This window comes from Solanum lycopersicum, chromosome 2 (assembly GCF_036512215.1).
Source record: "Solanum lycopersicum chromosome 2, SLM_r2.1".
In the NCBI taxonomy this organism is placed as follows: Eukaryota; Viridiplantae; Streptophyta; class Magnoliopsida; order Solanales; family Solanaceae; genus Solanum; species Solanum lycopersicum.
Genome location: NC_090801.1, coordinates 57,447,653 through 57,465,572, shown reverse-complemented (window position 1 = coordinate 57,465,572; position 17,920 = coordinate 57,447,653). Strand labels below are relative to the sequence as shown.

Here is a 17,920-nt window from a genome sequence, read left to right as displayed (position 1 = left end):
GTATCCTTAGAGGACAAAATGTAACACCAAACGCTTAGTGATATCTTTGAGAAAAAAAAAACTTGCTTCTATACTTATTTAGTTTGTTTTGTACGTTGTTTATAGTAATTAATTATTTATATGTATTTTGAAGTGTGCTGTTCTAATAATTGGAATATATTTTGTCATAATCTTCCAAAATATAGTTAATGCTATATATAGATATATGCCTGGAGTACGTATAACGGTATAAAGGCAAGTGTACAAATAGAATTATAACAGGCTCATATATAGAAATTATTATACATTAAAGTGTTGCTTTAAGAAGATGGAATGTCCAATAATATTTTTTTCACTTGAAAAACTTACTGGGTTGTTGAGAGCAATTAAATAAGGTATGCTTAAGAAGAAGCGGCTATTAGGGTGCGCTACGATAGATGTAGTGAAATCAATTCTTCATATATATTTCACTGACGGAAACATAAATATATATAAAATAAAATAAATATTTTAAAGCGATCACGAGTTAACTGGACGTACAAAGTTTTTTTTTTCAACATATAAACATAGGAACCATCTCCACTAGAAGGCTGGCTGAACGCATGGGTAGCCGCCTAAATTTGACATCAATTTCACTTAGATATTTCAACTAGACTTTATTTATTTTTGACACTTTATGTTGAGTCCCGCTGTGTCATTTTGACATTTTTTTGCTGACTTGACATATTGTGTGTGTTACACCCATTTTGAGCGCGTGAGGGGTCTTTTTTTGGATTTTTTTTTTCTTCTTCTTCTTCACTTTTTAGCCCTACCACTTATTCCACCTTCCCCATGAAAATTCATCATAAAAAACCTTACAAACTATGAAAAAATAAAATAAAAAAATTATCACACTAACTTTTATAACGTTTATAAGAACAAAATTTTTAAAAATCATTACACTAATTTTGAAAAGATTTTTTAAAACAAGACACATTTTCTTCAGAAAAATTAGAAGAATGTCATATATAATTTTCAAAGTCGATTAAAAAAAACTAAAATCTAATGATTCTTTAAAAAAATTTGGAAGAAGAATCAAGAAAATGGTTGTAGAATTGGGGAGGCAAAAGGGACGTAAGGCAGATGGGATAGGCTTGGGTGATATAAGGTGGGGTAGAATGGTAGAAAATAGGTAATTTTATTTATTTATTTTTATTAAAAATAATTATTTTTTAATAATTTATTTTAAAATTATTAATTTTACATTCAAATGTCACATGTCAGCTTTTAATTAGTTGTCGTGTCATTTATTCGCAAGTGTGTTACACACTTTGCAATTTTAGTTGATTGACAAAAAGGTGTCAAAATAACATAGCATCTCTTTACTTGAGATGTTTTAAATGAACAAAGCCTACTTGAAATATCTAAGTGAAAATTAGTGTCAAATTTAACGAGTTACTGATTGGTTTAGCCCCACGAGAAATGTGGTCACGGGCCGTCATAGCACACTCGCATAACATGAAATTCACATACTTTGAAGCATAGATTATTTATGCACCCATTGTACCGCCTAAATTAAAAATAATGAATTAACAATTATGAAATAGATTAAAAGTCTATTAGTTTATGAATCATGGAAAAATTTTAACCTCGCTAATTAATTGAAATTAGATTTTATGAATTATAAGAAAGAAAAAATTTAAAAAAGAAAAAATAAAAACGACATCAATAAAAAAAAAAACTTTATCGTCTTGAAATATCAATTATTTACTTGTAATCCTAAGCAAATTTCAATTTTCAGCTGAAAATATCAAGGATGTAACTATCAAACTTTTCAATATTTTTCCAAGTATGGAACTATCAACAAGTGTAATTGTTACCATATATATATATTTTTTAAATGAGGTGATATAGATGTATCATTAATAACCATACAAGAGTTTACTATAGTAAAGTGATGAATTGTTTCACATTAGAGCTCACTCCACTGTATATTCTTTGAAAATTGTTATCGTACTTTTTTTCATGACATTTTGAACGTCAAAAACTATGAAAAAATTGATCATTAACTCCGTAGTTAACCAACTAAAAAGTTCACGTAGGACTTTTATAAATTAATGTAAAATTCTTAAAAATTTTATTATTATATTACTTAATTTAAATGGGTTGTCCATCGACAGACAAAAGAGAGACAATATGGGCCAATTTTATTACTTTATTGAATAATTAACTAGTTTTATCATGGTGGAAATTTGACTAGTCACATGTGTTGATTAGCTTAAATAAGAGTAGTAGTACTTTTTTACACATACGTGGAATGTTATGATGGGGATAATTTACTTATAGGGATATTCTTATTTTAAATACTTTTTATTTCGATATTTGCAATATATATTTTATTCCACATTATATTTATATAAAAATTAAAAATATATTTTGATATAAATTGAGACAAAGAAATATAGTTGATCTAATTCAGAACCTCCTTTGGCTTTAATTTTTTTCTTCTATATATTATATAAAAGTTTGGCAGGAGGTAATAAACAAATAATATCAGCATAATAAATAATACTTTTTTTAATTTTAATTTATAGGAAATAATTTGATTCACTACGTTTTACAAAATTTTTTTTTTATAGTATTAACATATCATAATATTAATGTAATTATATGATTTTTGAAATTTATGATCTTGAGTTTGTCATAATATTGATCACTAGAAAGCAAAAATTAGCAAACAAATTTTATAGTTAGTTTTCATTAATCTTAGTTAGCATTATAGACATATTACCAAACTTATTAGACGTAAAATATATAGCGACAAAATTCATAACAAACAAAAAAATTATAGTCTATGTATATTTATATACCATTCAACAATTTCACTGAATGATATATCTTTGTTTTTCTTTCTAATGAATTAATGAAATAGTAATATTAACAAGAAAGTACATTGTTTGATTGAGTGTATTAGGAAAATTGTAACTATATGCAAAGTTTGGTTGATTTTATTATACAATACATGCATCAAGTTATATGGAAATTTTGAAATTACTTCATATAATCATACAATTTTTTAAAAAGTGTCTTTGATAATAAAGTGTATTTTGACAAATCAAGAGAGAATCTATTATATTTTTAATTAATTACTTTTAAAAAAATAATTTTTTTTAAAAATTTTAAAATTTTAATTTATACGCTTGATAATTAATAAAGATAAAATGATAAATTTACGTGAAAAAACGAGTAAATCGAGAGGAATGGTTAATATTCTAAGAAATTTATGACAAAATTAATGTAGGATAATGACAGTCACATTGAGCAGATATTGCCTCCAAAAATTCCCTATTCGTTTTTGTCAAAAAAGAAATATCACATTTACTGTCTACAGCTCCAGCACCAATTATTTCCAACTTGATGCGCACTTGCTATTTTATTCTTTGTTTTTGCTGTTTATTATTCATATATTCATCTTACTGGAGTGAACATTTTTTGTTTTTATTCTTCTTCTACACATTTTTGATTCTTGAAAAATGTATCCAACCATAGCTTGGATTCTGAGATTACTCTGCTGCTTCTTGTTCTTGATTTTTACAGAGTCCAGAGTTCCTCAAGAAGAAGGTAAATTGCTGCTCTTTCTCTTGCTTTAATGGGTAATTTTTTTTAATTTCATGGGAGGGAAGGGGGGGGGGGGTATTTTAGCAGATCAAGAGAAACTAAAATTTCTTAGTACAGTTCTCTCTCTCTGTTGCTATAATTTTAAGAAGGATGAGGAGTTTTGAGTTTAAAGAAGATGAGAAATGGGTGGAATTACTTCAATTTAGTGAATGTATAGTGAAAAGGTGTGAGCTTTACTGTTTTCGAATAGATAAATAATGGATTATTAAAGTTAGTTGCAGCAAGGGTATGTCCCGGTAGTCAATAAAGTGGCTTGAGCACATGAGGTTTCAGGTTCAAAGTCAAGTTGAGACAAAAACACTAGGTGGTTACCGTGGCCTTGCTGGGAAAAGTTACTTAGTACATGTTGCTGGTGGAGGTGGTAGGTATCCCGTGGAATGTATAGGGTCACCTAGTACATGTTGTAGGTGGGAGGTATTCACGTATAGGGTCACCTAGTACATGTTGCTGGTGGGAGGTGGCAGGTATCCGCTGGAATTAGTTGAGGTATGCAAGTTGGGCTGGACACTAAGGTTATTGATTGTTTTTTTTAAAAAACTTAAGTTAGTTACCAGTTTCCTGAAATTAATGCTATGTCTAGCGCTTAGAATGTTCCAATTTAGGTGGTATTCTGACTTGCTTGTTTTGCCATGGAAGTGCTGGCTGAGAGAAGGTACAGAGGTTTCTGGTTAGACCCTTGGCTCAATAAAGCATGTCAAATCAATAATAGGAGGAAATACAATTGTGAAATAGTTATTCGTGAAAAAAGATATTTAATAAAAAGTTTGGCTGCCAGAAGCTTAGGATTTATATGCTGAAGTGATACAGTTTACAATGGAAAGGTTGACGAATATTATGTGACCATCTCTCACATACAAAGTATGCATAGAAATTTGGTGGAGTTTTTGCGGAAATCCCCCTGTAGTGTTGAACACTTATACTCTACATCTGGAGTTGCATTATTTTACAAGTCATTTCTGTCCAGAACTACAAGTACAAAGTTGTTTTCTAGAGAATGCAATGGTTTGAGTGTCAGGTACCTAGTGGAATAGTTGAGGTGTATGCAAGTTGGCTCTGACATCACGGAATTAAGAAAATAACAAGGCCTTTTAATAGCCCCTTTACTAGCATCAAGTGCATGAAGAGGATGATTTTTTCTTATATGTTTACTTTTGGTGAAGTATACTGCATGTCCCCTTATTCTCTTGAAATATTTGATGTATTTCAGTAGTTCTTCTGATGGAGTGCATCTACGTCTCTTTGTTGGGTGTTAATTGTCGGAGTGAACACGTATACACTTACAATCATTGCATCTCGGTCACATTAAGGGATGAAACATTTTTTTGAGCAGCCTAATCTTGAATCATTCTGCTTGTCTTACAGATAGAAGTGTTCAATCGTTTATATACTCCCTCTAGTCCATATCAAGTGAATTGTTGGTACTTTTATCATAGTTCAAAATAAATGAATGGTTCAAAGTTCAAGAAAACTGTTGGGACTTTTTCTCCATATTTTACTTTCATTTAGTGAGGCTCTTAACTACTTTACATTCTCTACTAGAATAGTTTGGGATTAATCAAAAGAGTAAAATGGAAAGTAGCTTTTATGTCCTTAAATTATTTTTCATAAGGGGTGTGCCCCCAACAATTCACTTAATATGGACTAGAGAGTAGTTCTTTTCAATTTGATGGAAGCACTAATAGAAATCAATTTTTCTGAACTTCTTCAGCTGATGACCTTTTTGGTTATTACCAGTTGTAATTGTCAAATAGTCTTTTTGGGAAGATAGCATTGTGCAAGCTATACTAGTTGATTTCAACCTACTGATTGTTTTTCAGTGAATGTACTCCAACAAATTGCCAAAACGATGGGTGCAACATATTTGAGTTTCGATGCAGATTTATGCAGAGTTGAAGGTATTGGAGTCACAATTAAGCTAGCGTGGCATGATAATATTGTTGGATGTGATCATGAAGACCACATCACAAAAATGTGAGGCATTTACACCTTATCACCAAGTCGAGATTGATTAAATTGTTTCTAACCTTTTAGCTTGTCATGCATGCTTTGTTTCTACCAACGTCTACGTGATTATAGATGTCACCCCAGACCCAGCTTGGGGACAATCCTACTTGATGTCTGTCTGAAATAAAATTGAACGAACTCACTCAAGGAATTCTGAAATGAAGAGGTTTTCAGATTTTTTATGAACTTCCTTTCTCCAGAACCAATATGTATGGTTACTTAAAAGGCTTACTCAAACTTAAGTATTCCTTGAGCTTGTAAAGAGAAACATTATAGGCTATGCTTTCATCGGGTTTAGAAAAGCCATATTACTACAGAAGTTTCCTTCTAGTGACTTCATACTAATTCTTCTGTCTCAACTGGACTAAATACCACTCATTGCCGGATTTCTTTTATCAGAAACAATCATTCTGATTTCCCTTCGTTTGTGTCCACATCTTTTTTGTTTCTATTGCAATTGGTTCCGTAATTGATGTCTTTATATTATTTTCACATATGCAGTGTATTAAAGGGTTTAAATCTTCCAGGAGTACTCCCACCTGAATTGGTAAAGCTTCCCTACATCAAAGAAATGTAAGAGCTATTCTCTACCATTTTCACAATTGATCCTTTCACTAGCCTCCTTTTTTTCATGACTATATCAACACAAGTCACTAAATCTTTGCCTTCGTTTTTCTTACCCCATTTATAGTGATTTTGCGTACAATTATCTCAGTGGTAGAATACCAGTTGAGTGGGCTGCGACGCAGCTGACTAACATGTAATACCCCACGTTCTTAAGCTGATCAGTTTTTGTGTCATGTCTTCATTTTCAAATCGTAATCGCACACTTTTTGATCCAGCTCTGTTACTGTAAACCGGTTGTCAGGGGAAATCCCAAAGGAGTTGGGAAACATCAGCAGCCTTTTGTACCTGTATGTATTGAATTTCTATTCGAACTTACTTCTATGATATCGGTCCGTAGATTGGATTCTCTTAACTAGTCAAAAAATTCTCATATATATTGCAAAAGAAAATGTAGGGGCTATGCTGTCCAAATATAATTTGGGTGGCTGTTTGCTCTCTTTATTATATTCATTGAAATGTTTTGAACCAGGAATCTCGAGGCGAACCAGTTTTCAGGCAGTATTCCTTCTGAACTAGGGAAACTGATCTACTTGCAAACCCTGTAAGACCTCTCTTTTCTCTTCCACTTTGTTATTTTCTCCTAAAGCAAACTTGAAGAATAATTGGCATTTGGGACCTGAATGACTGATGCATAGATCAGTGGGTGATTAAATCTTTTTCTACTTTCAGGTTTTTATCCTCCAACCAATTGGTGGGGAAGTTGCCAACTTCATTTTCCAAACTCGTAAATTTAACGGATTTGTAAGAGCATACAGTACTCTAGCCAATCTCCTTTTAGCTCTCATCTTTCTCGGGAATAGAATATCTCACAGTATAATTTTACTATACAGTAGGATAAATGATAACAATTTCAGTGGACAGATTCCGGATTTCATACAGAACTGGAAACAACTTACCAAACTGTAAGATCTTTTGAAATACCTTCAAACTTCAAAATAATATTTTGGCTAGAGTTTCTAAACTTTTTCTCGAGGATATATGAAGGGAGATGCATGCCACCGGACTACAGGGTCCCATTCCAACAAACATATCTCTTCTGAATAAGTTAACAGATTTGTGAGTACAGAACCTTTCAACATTATCTTAACTATTTTTTATTAGATTTTTGTAGAGCATTTACTCTTTGCAGTTCTCTCATGGTCAATTTTGTATACAGGAGGATCAGTGACATAGGTGGACCAGCTCAGCCATTTCCTTCACTGAGTGATATAATGGGATTCCATACCTTGTATGTCAAATTATACCGATATGTGGAAACTGTTGCACAGTTATATTGTGCTATTAAGCATTCTTGCTTTCCTTAAGCTAATTAATTATGGATGCAGGGTTTTAAGAAACTGCAGCCTTTCTGGAGAGCTTCCTGTATATATTTGGGCGATGAAGGGTCTGCAAACATTGTAAGTTATAGACTTATTCTTCTGCACCTAATGTTCAAACTTCTTCAGCTGCATTCAAAATTACATGGTATTAAATAAATATATATATATATAGAGAGCTATTACATAATTTTCTGTCCTTCCTCCTCTGTCTGTGATCTTTGGGTTCTCTGAGGTCACACTATTTACTGTCCTCTATTGGTGCCTCTTTCAGTTAACACTGCCTTCCCCAGTCAAAAACAATTGAGAAATCATTTCTTCTCTACCAAGAACTCTTGTAGAAATTAAAGCCCCTTTTAATTTCCTTGTTTGGAATATTTCACATCTAGTGTGCTCTCTGTGACTGTAAATTTTTTAGCATTTCCAGTTTTAAAAGATAATTGAGGCTGTTCGAGAAACAACGCGCTCACTCCTAATTAGTATATGACACCTTAATATCAAAAGGTTTCATGCTGCTCTTTGCTTTTCACTAAACTTCTCAGCGTTCCTCTTCTTGTATCTCTCTAGTACATTATTTAGTCTGACATATAGAGTTGACTCTTATACATTTTTCTTCTACAATATACATGTGGTGGTTGTAAGAGTTTGTGCTCACAGATACATCTACTCTATCTCCTTCTGAGAGTTCAAATGGTAATCATGATTTCCTTTTAATTTTATGCAGAGACGTTACCTTCAACAAGTTAGTCGGAGAAATCCCAAACAATATTAGTGCCAGAAGTATGCTGAAGTTTGTGTAAGTTGATTGCAAAAAGTGGATTCTCTCAAATGTGATGTCCTTTTTATTTTTTATTAGCAAGTTACATCAGTCTCTTCTCAATCTTCTTTTGCTCATACTCGAACATCTTTGAATATGAAGTGTATAACACGTGCTTGCACTTCCAGATTTGGTGTTGCCTTACTGCTTTATGTCCTCTACATAGGTTTCTTACTGGCAATATGCTCAGTGGAGATATACCAGACTCAATTTTGAAGAGTGGAATAAATGTGTAAGTGTATATTTGTTAATATTCTAATTTCATAAACAATTTATGCTGGTGTATGACGGATTCAATCTTTGCTGAACATGTCATAATTTTTATTCATAAACATAATGGTCATACAGTGACATGCCAAAGCAATTTTTTGATTCATTCACGTTGTCATTATTTTTTCCCCATATTTTGTCTTCATGTGGATCTCACAACTGCTTGGTTCATAATTGGAAAGATGACATCTAACAGTGTCTGTTGCGCCTCAGTGATCTTTCCTACAATAATTTTACATGGCAAGGACCTGACCAACAAGCTTGTCAGCAGAACATGTAAGGATATGTTCATTTCTGTTAATTCATGCTTTTACATTGTTATTGGATAAGAATATATGGTTCTGACAATTATTCCTTCTGCAGGAACCTGTATTTAAACTTGTACAAGAGCTCTGCAGTAGTAAGCCCCTTGTAAGATGATTCTTATTATCCTGAAACATTAAAATTCTGATTTATGATGAAACTGAGAGAAAAAGGAAGCGGCAAAGCAGAAGTGTTTGCTTTCCTATCTAATTCATTTGGGTCTAACTGCTCTTGTGGTTTAACTTCTACAGAATGAGAATTCATCCATGTATGAAGGATTTCACTTGTCGTCGGTGTAAGTATGTTCTTTTCTGGAAAAGTTATACAATTTTCATATGGAATATGAATATCATCAGTAGCAGCAAGAATCTGAAACTATATCTTTAGCCGCTTTGCCATCTTCTCGTTCACTCAAATAGAAGATTGCTGAACTATGCAAGAGATTGTAGCAAGTTAGTTTCATTGTTGATATTTAACACAGAGACATTCTAAGGATGGATTCAGTCTTAGTTTCCATTTGGATTGGCTTATTTTAGGTGCTTTAAAGCCAAAATAGTTTTAAAGCAGTTTTGAAGTGTTTGGGTAAAGTTAAAAAGTGCTTATAAGCACTTACTTTAAAGCCAAAATAACAAAAATAAGTCAAAAGCCAAAATTTAGAAATTCTAACTTATGTTTTTGTCTTATAAGTCATAAGCCAAAAATCAATCCAAACAGGTCCTTGAACTCATGTATATACAAGTATTTAGATGATTTAGCATTCACAACCTGATTGTTGGAAATATTTTCAGCTCGATCATTTTTCCCAGCTTATGAAAAGTATTTTGAGCATTGACTTCTATTATTTTCATTGGCAGATGGGTGTTCATTACATGTTAATAGTGGTGGAAATGATTTTACTGTGAAGGAAAGCGATGGAGAAGTTCATTATGCAGGAGATGCAAGCGTTGATGGTGGTTCTGCTAGATATTTCAGCAGTAGCACCAATTATTGGGGATTGAGTAGCACTGGGGACTTTATGGATGATAATAACGACCAAAATGCACGTTTTATTGAAAGTACACCATCAAAAAGCCTCTCTGAATTGTACAATAATGCACGGATGTCTCCACTCTCACTCACTTACTTCCGTTATTGCTTGAGCAACGGGAGTTACAATGTCAGCTTGCACTTTGCTGAGATAAGTTTTACAAATGATAGCACCTATACCAGTCTTGGAAGGCGAGTATTTGATATATACATCCAGGTTGGTATGTCCACTAGAAAAACTTCTATACCCTTAAACTATGTTAGATGTGTGAAAATATGAGGAAAAAAGAGAGAACTTGTATTGTATTTGGTTGTAGATGATATACAAGATGCCTCCACATATAGAAGTTCAGGCAATTACAAATATTGTAAGCTAACCTAAATGAAATAAGAGAACTTATTAAATCAGGGAAATTACTCATCCAGAATTAGAAAAGATGCTCTCTACTACTAACCTAGAATATATTTTAACATTCACTGCATTAATTCTCTCACAACGCGCCTTCCAAACTCAAGGTGATACAGCAACTTGTGTTTGCAAATCAAAAGTGAAAAGTGACATGATATACTTCGACGAAATAGAGTAGGAGTTGTGATTGAATTTAAGGACTTTCATGTTGCGAGCTTAACTAGATATTGGCTACAGAGAAGCAAGCACTGTGCCAGATTGATTGGATAGATGACCATTCACTGTGTTTAACTTGGTGACGATATAGTAACCATGCGTTGACTAGTACTAGTCTCAACTAAGTGTTCTCTAGAAAGCGACATGGTGCTGTTTGGATGGTGACACATCAGCTAGCTGGACAGCTATAGACTGTTTGTCTTGACAGGTTAATAGGTATAGAGTGATGATATCAACCCAACGCGGACTGTCGATACATGGTACGTGCTGCCCAAAAGTTGCTGGAGCCTGAAAGAGAGAGGAAAAGAGTGATGCTGCTTTATCTGGAAAGAGACAAGCCTTATTATGAAAAAAATGAACCTCTTGATGCTACAACCCCGCTCTTGCCGCGAAAAAAGCGTCTTAGCTTGCTTTTCTTTCAGAACAAATAGCTTGTTTTCAGGACAAATGGAAGAAAAGGTTGTAGATTTTATCTAGTGAACATAGGCTTCGAGTGCGCGAACCAGGCGAGACTATGACTGAGTCAAGCGGACACCCACTAATCCGCGCTTCCATTCGCGACTTGAAGCCAAGCCATTGACTAGCCTTGAAGGACCTTGGCAAGGAATTGTTTTAAATGTTCGTTGTTCAATATCTCGGCTGCTCAAGAAGTTTGACTAGTTGCTCCTCCGACCCAGAGAAAAACTTTGTGTGGCAGGCAGAGTTAGATGGAAGCTATTAGATCTATAACAAGAAAGTAGTCTCTACATAGGAGCTTAGACAACTAGGATCCTTACTTTATACTGAGATTTTTGAATAGGAAGAATTTTGTATACTATTAATCTAGACATATTCTTACATCTCGCTGAATTAGTTCCTGTGACTTTCCACGAGATACCTACACAATATTCTTTCTACTTCAGGAGAAATTAGTTTGGAAAGACTTCAATATTGTGAATGAGGCTGGTGGAGTTCAAATGCCCGTGGTGAAGCATTTTAACACTAGTGTAACAGATAATATTTTGGAGATTCGATTTTACTGGGCCGGCAAAGGAACTATCAGAATCCCATCCAGGGGGCATTACGGTCCTCTAATATCTGCAATCTCACTCAAACCAAGTAAGTTTCTTCAATCTTCATCATTTTAAGGGGAATTTCATAGTATATCTGCTTTTACACTTCTCACTTCGGTTTCCTTCAAGTATATTGTGTATTTAAGCATGTCTCAGTGAGAACTAACACAAAAAGGCATGTATCAGTTTAAACTTTAAAGTCCCAAGAGATATAGAGATCGTACATATCATATGAGCAGGTTCATACATGATAAATTTAATTGTTTCTAGAAGAAATACTGCAATTGAATGCATGATCACATGCTCGATTTGCTTATTTGTGGGGTTGACATTGTTTATCAACTTCTGCTGTATAAGATAAAATTGCTGCTATCTAACATAATCCATGTTAATATTGTTGAAGTGTGTAACCATCTCATCTGGTCTGATACCATGTTGAAGTGTGTGACCATCTAATCTAAAAGTTTAAGCTATTAGAGAGCACACTTTAACAGTCAATTATATTCTCAACAAATATGTGGAAAATTCTGATATTTTTTTTTGGGAAAAGGGCCAAAACTACCCTTGAACAATAGGAAAGGGTCTAAAAATACCCTCCATTCATGTTTTGGTCTAAAAATACCCTTTCATTCACCTTTTTGGCTCACATATACCCTTCTATTCACCTTTTTAGCTCACTAATACCCTTTCATTCACCTTTGACTAACTTTATACCTATATAACTAATAACCAATTTTTATTTTTATTTTTTTATAAAAATATTTATTATTTGTCATTTTCTTCTTAGATTAAATAAAAATTCTCATCTCTATTAATTATTTCCCACAATCTATTTAAATCAAAAATATATATACCTCTTCAAGATTCCAATTTTTTTTTTAAAAAAAAATCTAGTACTTTTGAACTGCCCTAAGACCTTGTAAAACTCCACCAACCTTTGAATCTCCCAGTCATTTAGAGGTCTTCTTAAGCTCAGATTCCATCCTTGGTTTGACCACATCTCTGCTACAGTGGCTCTTTGCTGCTGGTTTAGGGTGAAAATATCTAGGAACAATGTTTTTAAAGATCCTTGTTCTAGCCATCTATCTTTCCAAAAAGAAGTTTTCCTTCCATTCCCCAATTTAATACTGCAGTTTTCTCTGAGCTTTGGCCAATGGTTTCTGATGGCTCTCCAATGGCTTGATCCGTAAGTGCTAGTGACCGTTTTAGTTATCCACAGATTCTCCATTTCATATTTAGCCTGTATTAGATCTTTCCACAGAGCTTGCTCACTGGAAGCAAATCTCCATAGCCACTTCATCATAAGGCACTGATTTTGAATTTTTAAATTCCGTATCCCTATCCCCTTGCCTGTTTACTCTTAATCAGAGTATCCCACTTAAACAAGTGGAATTTCTTGGTTTCACTATTTCCTTCCCACAGGAAATTCCTCCTCAAAGCATCAAGTCTGTCAATAACACCATCAGGAAAAGTGACATCATATATGTAGGCATAGAGTCTAAAACACTATTGATGGGTGTTAATCTTCCTCCTAAAGAAAGGTACTGGCTCTTCCAATTCACCAACCTTTTTTCACATTTTTCAATCACCCCATTCCAAATGCCTATAGATTTGCTTTTGGCTCCCAAGGGCATCCCCAAATATGTAGTTGGTAGATCTCCTGTCCTTACGCCCAAAATCCTAGTCAGAGAGGGTAAATTAGGGATTTCATTTACTGGATACAAGAAACTCTTGTATCAATTGATGTGAAGCCCAGAGATAGCTTAAAAAAGAATGAAGATTACCCTTAAAATCTTGAGTTGGTTCTTGTTAGCATCACAGAAGACAAGAGTGTCATCTGCATATTGTAAGTGAGTAATCTCTAGACCAGCCCCCACTCTGCTGGATACCCTAAAACCTCTCAGCCACGACTTTTCTTGAGATATTTTCAACATGTCATTTAGTCCCTCCATTGCGATAATAAAAAGAAAGGGAGATAATTGATCTCCTTGCCTTAAACCTCTCTGTGAAGAGAAAAAACCTGTAGTAAAGAGCCATTTATTAAAACAGAGAATTTCACAGTGCTGATGCAAAACTTCATCCATCTTAACCATCTACCTCCAAAACCTCTTTTAGAAATAGTCTCCAACAGGTACTTCCAATTGGGATGGTCATAAGCTTTTTGAGTGTCTAGCTTACATAGGATGCCCGGAGCCTTGCTTCTAGTTCTAGCATCAACTCACTCATTTGCCATAAGAATGGCATCCATTATTTGTCTTCCTTTTATAAAGGCCAACTGTTGGGGGTCCACCAGTTTGTGCGTAACCATTTTGATTCTCTCGGTGAGTATTTTGGAGATGATCTTGTACACGCTACCAATTAGGCTAATGGGTCTGAAGTCAGTGAGCTCCTTAGCACCCATTTTTTTTGGAATTAAAGCCACATAGGTAGAGTTGAAGCTTTTCTCAAAGATGCACCTCTCATGAAAGTTCTTGATTGTAGCAATCACATCTTTTCCAATAGCCTCCCAACAATGGGTATAGAAGGCCATGGTAAAACCATCAGGACCAGGAGCTTTGTCACTAGCACAAAGTTTGACACAATCCCATATCTCTTGATCCTCAAATTCCTTCTGAAGCATGTAATTATCTTCGGCATTCAAAGGGTCATTCTATATGGCCAAGGAAATCCATTTTCGTAATTTTGGTTGAATTAACAGACAGAATTTCTCAGCTTGAAGGAGTGTTGGATGAGTGCCCATGTATTTTTCTTTGCTATTATTTTCCCATGAATAAATGCATGTTGATATTCATATTCTATGAAATTAACTGGAAGAATCTTATTTTCTATTCCCCCTGCTGTTGCATACACTTAACAATCTTGTCTTCATTTTTGTGTAGCTTTTGGATCTTGTTCAGAGGAAGATAAAAAGAGTGCGACTGTTTTTGTTATTGTTGGAGTAGTGACTACATGCATTTTCCTGTTATTAATAAGCACACTTTGGTGGAAAGGATATCTTCAATGCAAAAAGAAACAGAGAACAGGTAATCACTGAACAGATGTTAGAATGAAGTAATTTTAACTAGCAAATTTTGTGACTAGGCAATGAGCTGATCCATGCATTACTGATATGAAAGAGCACATTCTACTGAAATGATAATCAAAGAAAACTCCATATCCAGAAGTTGCGAGTTATTAATAGATGACTAACCAGTGAAGTTTCTCTACTTCCATGACAGATTTAGAGGGCATGGAGCTGCAGACCATTTCCTTTACTTTAAAGCAAATAAAGGCTGCAACTAATAACTTTGATGCTTCTAACAAGATAGGGGAAGGTGGTTTTGGTGCAGTTTTCAAGGTATCACTTTGGTAACAACAGTAATATAGTATCATCTTTATCATTATTGGTTGTGAACTCTGACCTAATACTTTATGTAGGGCCGGTTATCTGATGGTACTTTAGTTGCAGTGAAGCAGCTCTCGCGTCAATCAAGACAGGGGAACCGCGAATTTTTGAATGAGATTGGCATGATTTCTTGCTTGCAACACCCAAATCTTGTTAAGCTGCATGGTTGCTGCATTGAAGGGACTGAATTACTGCTCGTATATGAATACTTGGAAAACAATAGCCTCGCTCGCGCATTATTTCGTAAGATATTCAATCTCTTTTAAAAAAGTTCCTAAACTATTACCAACTCTCTAGGAAATGTCCATTAAAATGTTAGCATGTTGGACAACTTTAGATTCAGAGAAAAGTCAGTTGATGCTTGATTGGCCGACAAGGTTCAAGATTTGTGTTGGGATCGCTAAAGGTCTGGCTTTCCTTCATGAGGAATCAAGCCTTAAGATTGTACACAGAGACATTAAAGCTACTAATGTACTGCTAGATAGAGAACTAAATCCCAAAATTTCGGACTTTGGGCTAGCTAAACTTACTGAAGATGACAATACCCATATTAGCACTCGAGTTGCTGGAACAATGTAAGTTTCAACCTTAAAATTCAAACTAGATCTTTTCTTCCATTATCTTGTTAGTAGCGTGGCAAGGTAAAGTTTGTAGCTTAATTGTATATTAATAACTGCAGAGGATACATGGCACCAGAGTATGCACTATGGGGTTATTTGACTTACAAAGCAGATGTCTACAGCTTTGGAATTGTCCTCCTGGAAATTGTTAGCGGCAAGAACAACTATGGCTATGTGCCTTCTGAGAATTTCATTTGTCTTTTAGATTGGGTATCTTTTCATTACCTTTTTGTTAATGCACTTCAACAAAGGCTGACCATTCTACCATTTATAAGATTTGAGAATCCTTGAACTTTTTTAACCATGAACCTCTCACACTCCCTTTGAAGTTGCTAGCTTATAAAACTTTATTGCAGGCCTGTCACTTGCTGCAAAATGGAAAAATAGAGGAGCTGATTGATGATAAATTGGGTTCTCAGTTTAGCAAAGCAGAAGCAGAATTGATAATAAAAGTAGCGCTATTATGCACTTGTGCGACGCCATCACTCAGGCCTGTAATGTCTGAGGCTGTAGGCATGCTTGAAGGAAAAAGAGATGCCCCTGATAGTATCCCAGAAGCAAATATGTATACTGACGATTTGAGATTTCAAGCCTTGAAAGATTTCCAACAAGAGAGGCAAAATCAAAGTGCGTCAAGTAATCAAGCTCAGCGTTCAAGCATCCAAACTGCCTCTGATCTCTGTGAATACAACCCCGAATCAAGATCTGATGACTAACTGAATACAACCCCGAATCAAGATCTGATGACTAACTCTTTACTGTGTGTGTATTCTTATTTAATCTTTGCCAGTGTGCCTGTGTCTTATGGTTCATGAGGGATTACATTGGTTCAAAGCCACTCATCGAGGTATGATTGCTGTAACTTGTAACTATTTGTTCAATTTTTGTGAGTGAGATTTCTATAAAATGTACATAAATTAATATCCCAAGAAAAATTGTGAGGAGCTTTTTTGCACCTCCTAGCTAGATTTCAAATTTGTATAATATTCTGCCCCATTGTGATAAACCTGAAATGTAGACTATATGGTCTTTCTGTAAACAAAAAAGGATTCATTGTTCAATTTGTGTCAGTTGTATCTTGTATGGCAACTTTTTGTTTGCCAAAAGAGGACGGTGCATATGCTGAAGAAACAACACATCATTTTAGATGAAACTTGAGGTTTTCTTTGACCCATAAGATAGTTAAAATTTATGTAAATAGCAACTTCAACGCTAGCCAAGGGTCTATCGTAAACAGTATATGCCTTCATAAGGTAAGGGTGAGATCTATCATATATCATATCATCATATATCATTATAAGTGGGAAGCTCCAAAGTAAAAAGTTGAATTATCATTTTATCCTTTTAGTAAATTAAAATTTAATTAATTATTTAATTAAATACAAATATTTTAATTATATTATGGTAGAATTTAAGTCATTAAGCCTTTTAATAATGAAAACTTACCAGAAGCATGCAGAGCAATGAATCCCGCAAAATGGTCCAACTCATCTTTTCTGCAAGATGAACCTTTTAATGATGGTTTCGAGAAGACCTCTTAAGATGCATGACACTAGAAGGATTTTCTTAAGGTGCATGACACTAGAAGGAAAATTAAAAACCAAAGATACTCCCACAATTAAGTATGGATGTGATAAGTTTTTTTTGGGTTAAATTATCTTTAATAATTTCATTCTCTTCAACTTCTTAACTTAAATAATTTCATTTTCTTAGCTTTAATAATTTGATTCTCTTCAACTTCTCTTACCTAAAATTCCTTATTTAAAGTCACATTAAAGAACACTAAATTTGTAAATCTCATTTGAACATTTTACTCCAATGTATGCCAGATTTTCTCCGATTAAGAACTATTTTCTCATTTTTCTTTTATCATTTTTGTTTTTTTATTTTTACTTTTTTTGATAACTTTACGGTAGATCTTTTAGGTACAGAAGAAAAAAAGTATCATTGTATTGGGAATGGTAACATTAGTGTTGCATTTGGATCACAGACGTCATCATATGTGATAATATTGATAGACAGAAAATGAATGTTTGGAAGGGTTCTATAAATTTTTATCACTATGTATGGATTAGAATAAAATAAACATATATACTCTCTTATACATCGATAATTTTTATAATTTTTTTAGTTTTTATTTTAATTGATGTAGATGAAGGATACATATCTCCGGAAGATGTTTGAAAATGTTTCAAGAATTCAAATTTTGGTATTATTTCATGTAATTTGGTTTCTTTGT

General features: G+C 33.9%; 1 protein-coding gene across 5 annotated transcripts; it reads left to right on the top strand.

Annotated features, from left to right (window-relative positions):
- Nucleotides 1–3,236: 3,236 nt before the first annotated feature.
- LOC104645871 (probable LRR receptor-like serine/threonine-protein kinase RFK1) lies at nt 3,237–16,742 on the top strand. Of its 5 annotated transcripts, none has more exons than XM_010318560.4 (24): nt 3,237–3,579; nt 5,454–5,607; nt 6,142–6,213; nt 6,332–6,400; nt 6,483–6,554; nt 6,737–6,808; nt 6,937–7,008; nt 7,098–7,169; nt 7,252–7,323; nt 7,424–7,495; nt 7,593–7,664; nt 8,308–8,379; nt 8,567–8,632; nt 8,884–8,946; nt 9,034–9,081; nt 9,225–9,268; nt 9,828–10,216; nt 11,527–11,722; nt 14,556–14,699; nt 14,895–15,013; nt 15,094–15,304; nt 15,399–15,636; nt 15,741–15,891; nt 16,038–16,742. In XM_010318560.4, exons 1-24 carry the CDS (start codon nt 3,492–3,494, stop codon nt 16,395–16,397), a joined length of 2,988 nt encoding a protein of 995 aa, XP_010316862.1. In that variant the 5' UTR covers nt 3,237–3,491; the 3' UTR covers nt 16,398–16,742. The 5 variants fall into 5 exon arrangements, with proteins under 5 accessions (XP_010316862.1, XP_069149709.1, XP_025885137.1 ...); XM_069293608.1 differs by having other exon boundaries at nt 3,311–3,579; nt 5,514–5,607; nt 6,356–6,400; XM_026029352.2 differs by having other exon boundaries at nt 3,320–3,579; nt 6,356–6,400.
- Nucleotides 16,743–17,920: the final 1,178 nt, after the last annotated feature.

Coding starts and splice junctions, on each gene's coding strand:
- LOC104645871 (XM_010318560.4), top strand. CDS start 3,492: ATGTATCCAACCATAGCTTGGATTCTGAGATTACTCTGCTGCTTCTTG. Junction 7,665..8,307: donor ATGAAGGGTCTGCAAACATT/GTAAGTTATAGA, acceptor AATTTTATGCAG/AGACGTTACCTTCAACAAGT. Junction 10,217..11,526: donor TATTTGATATATACATCCAG/GTTGGTATGTCC, acceptor TTTCTACTTCAG/GAGAAATTAGTTTGGAAAGA.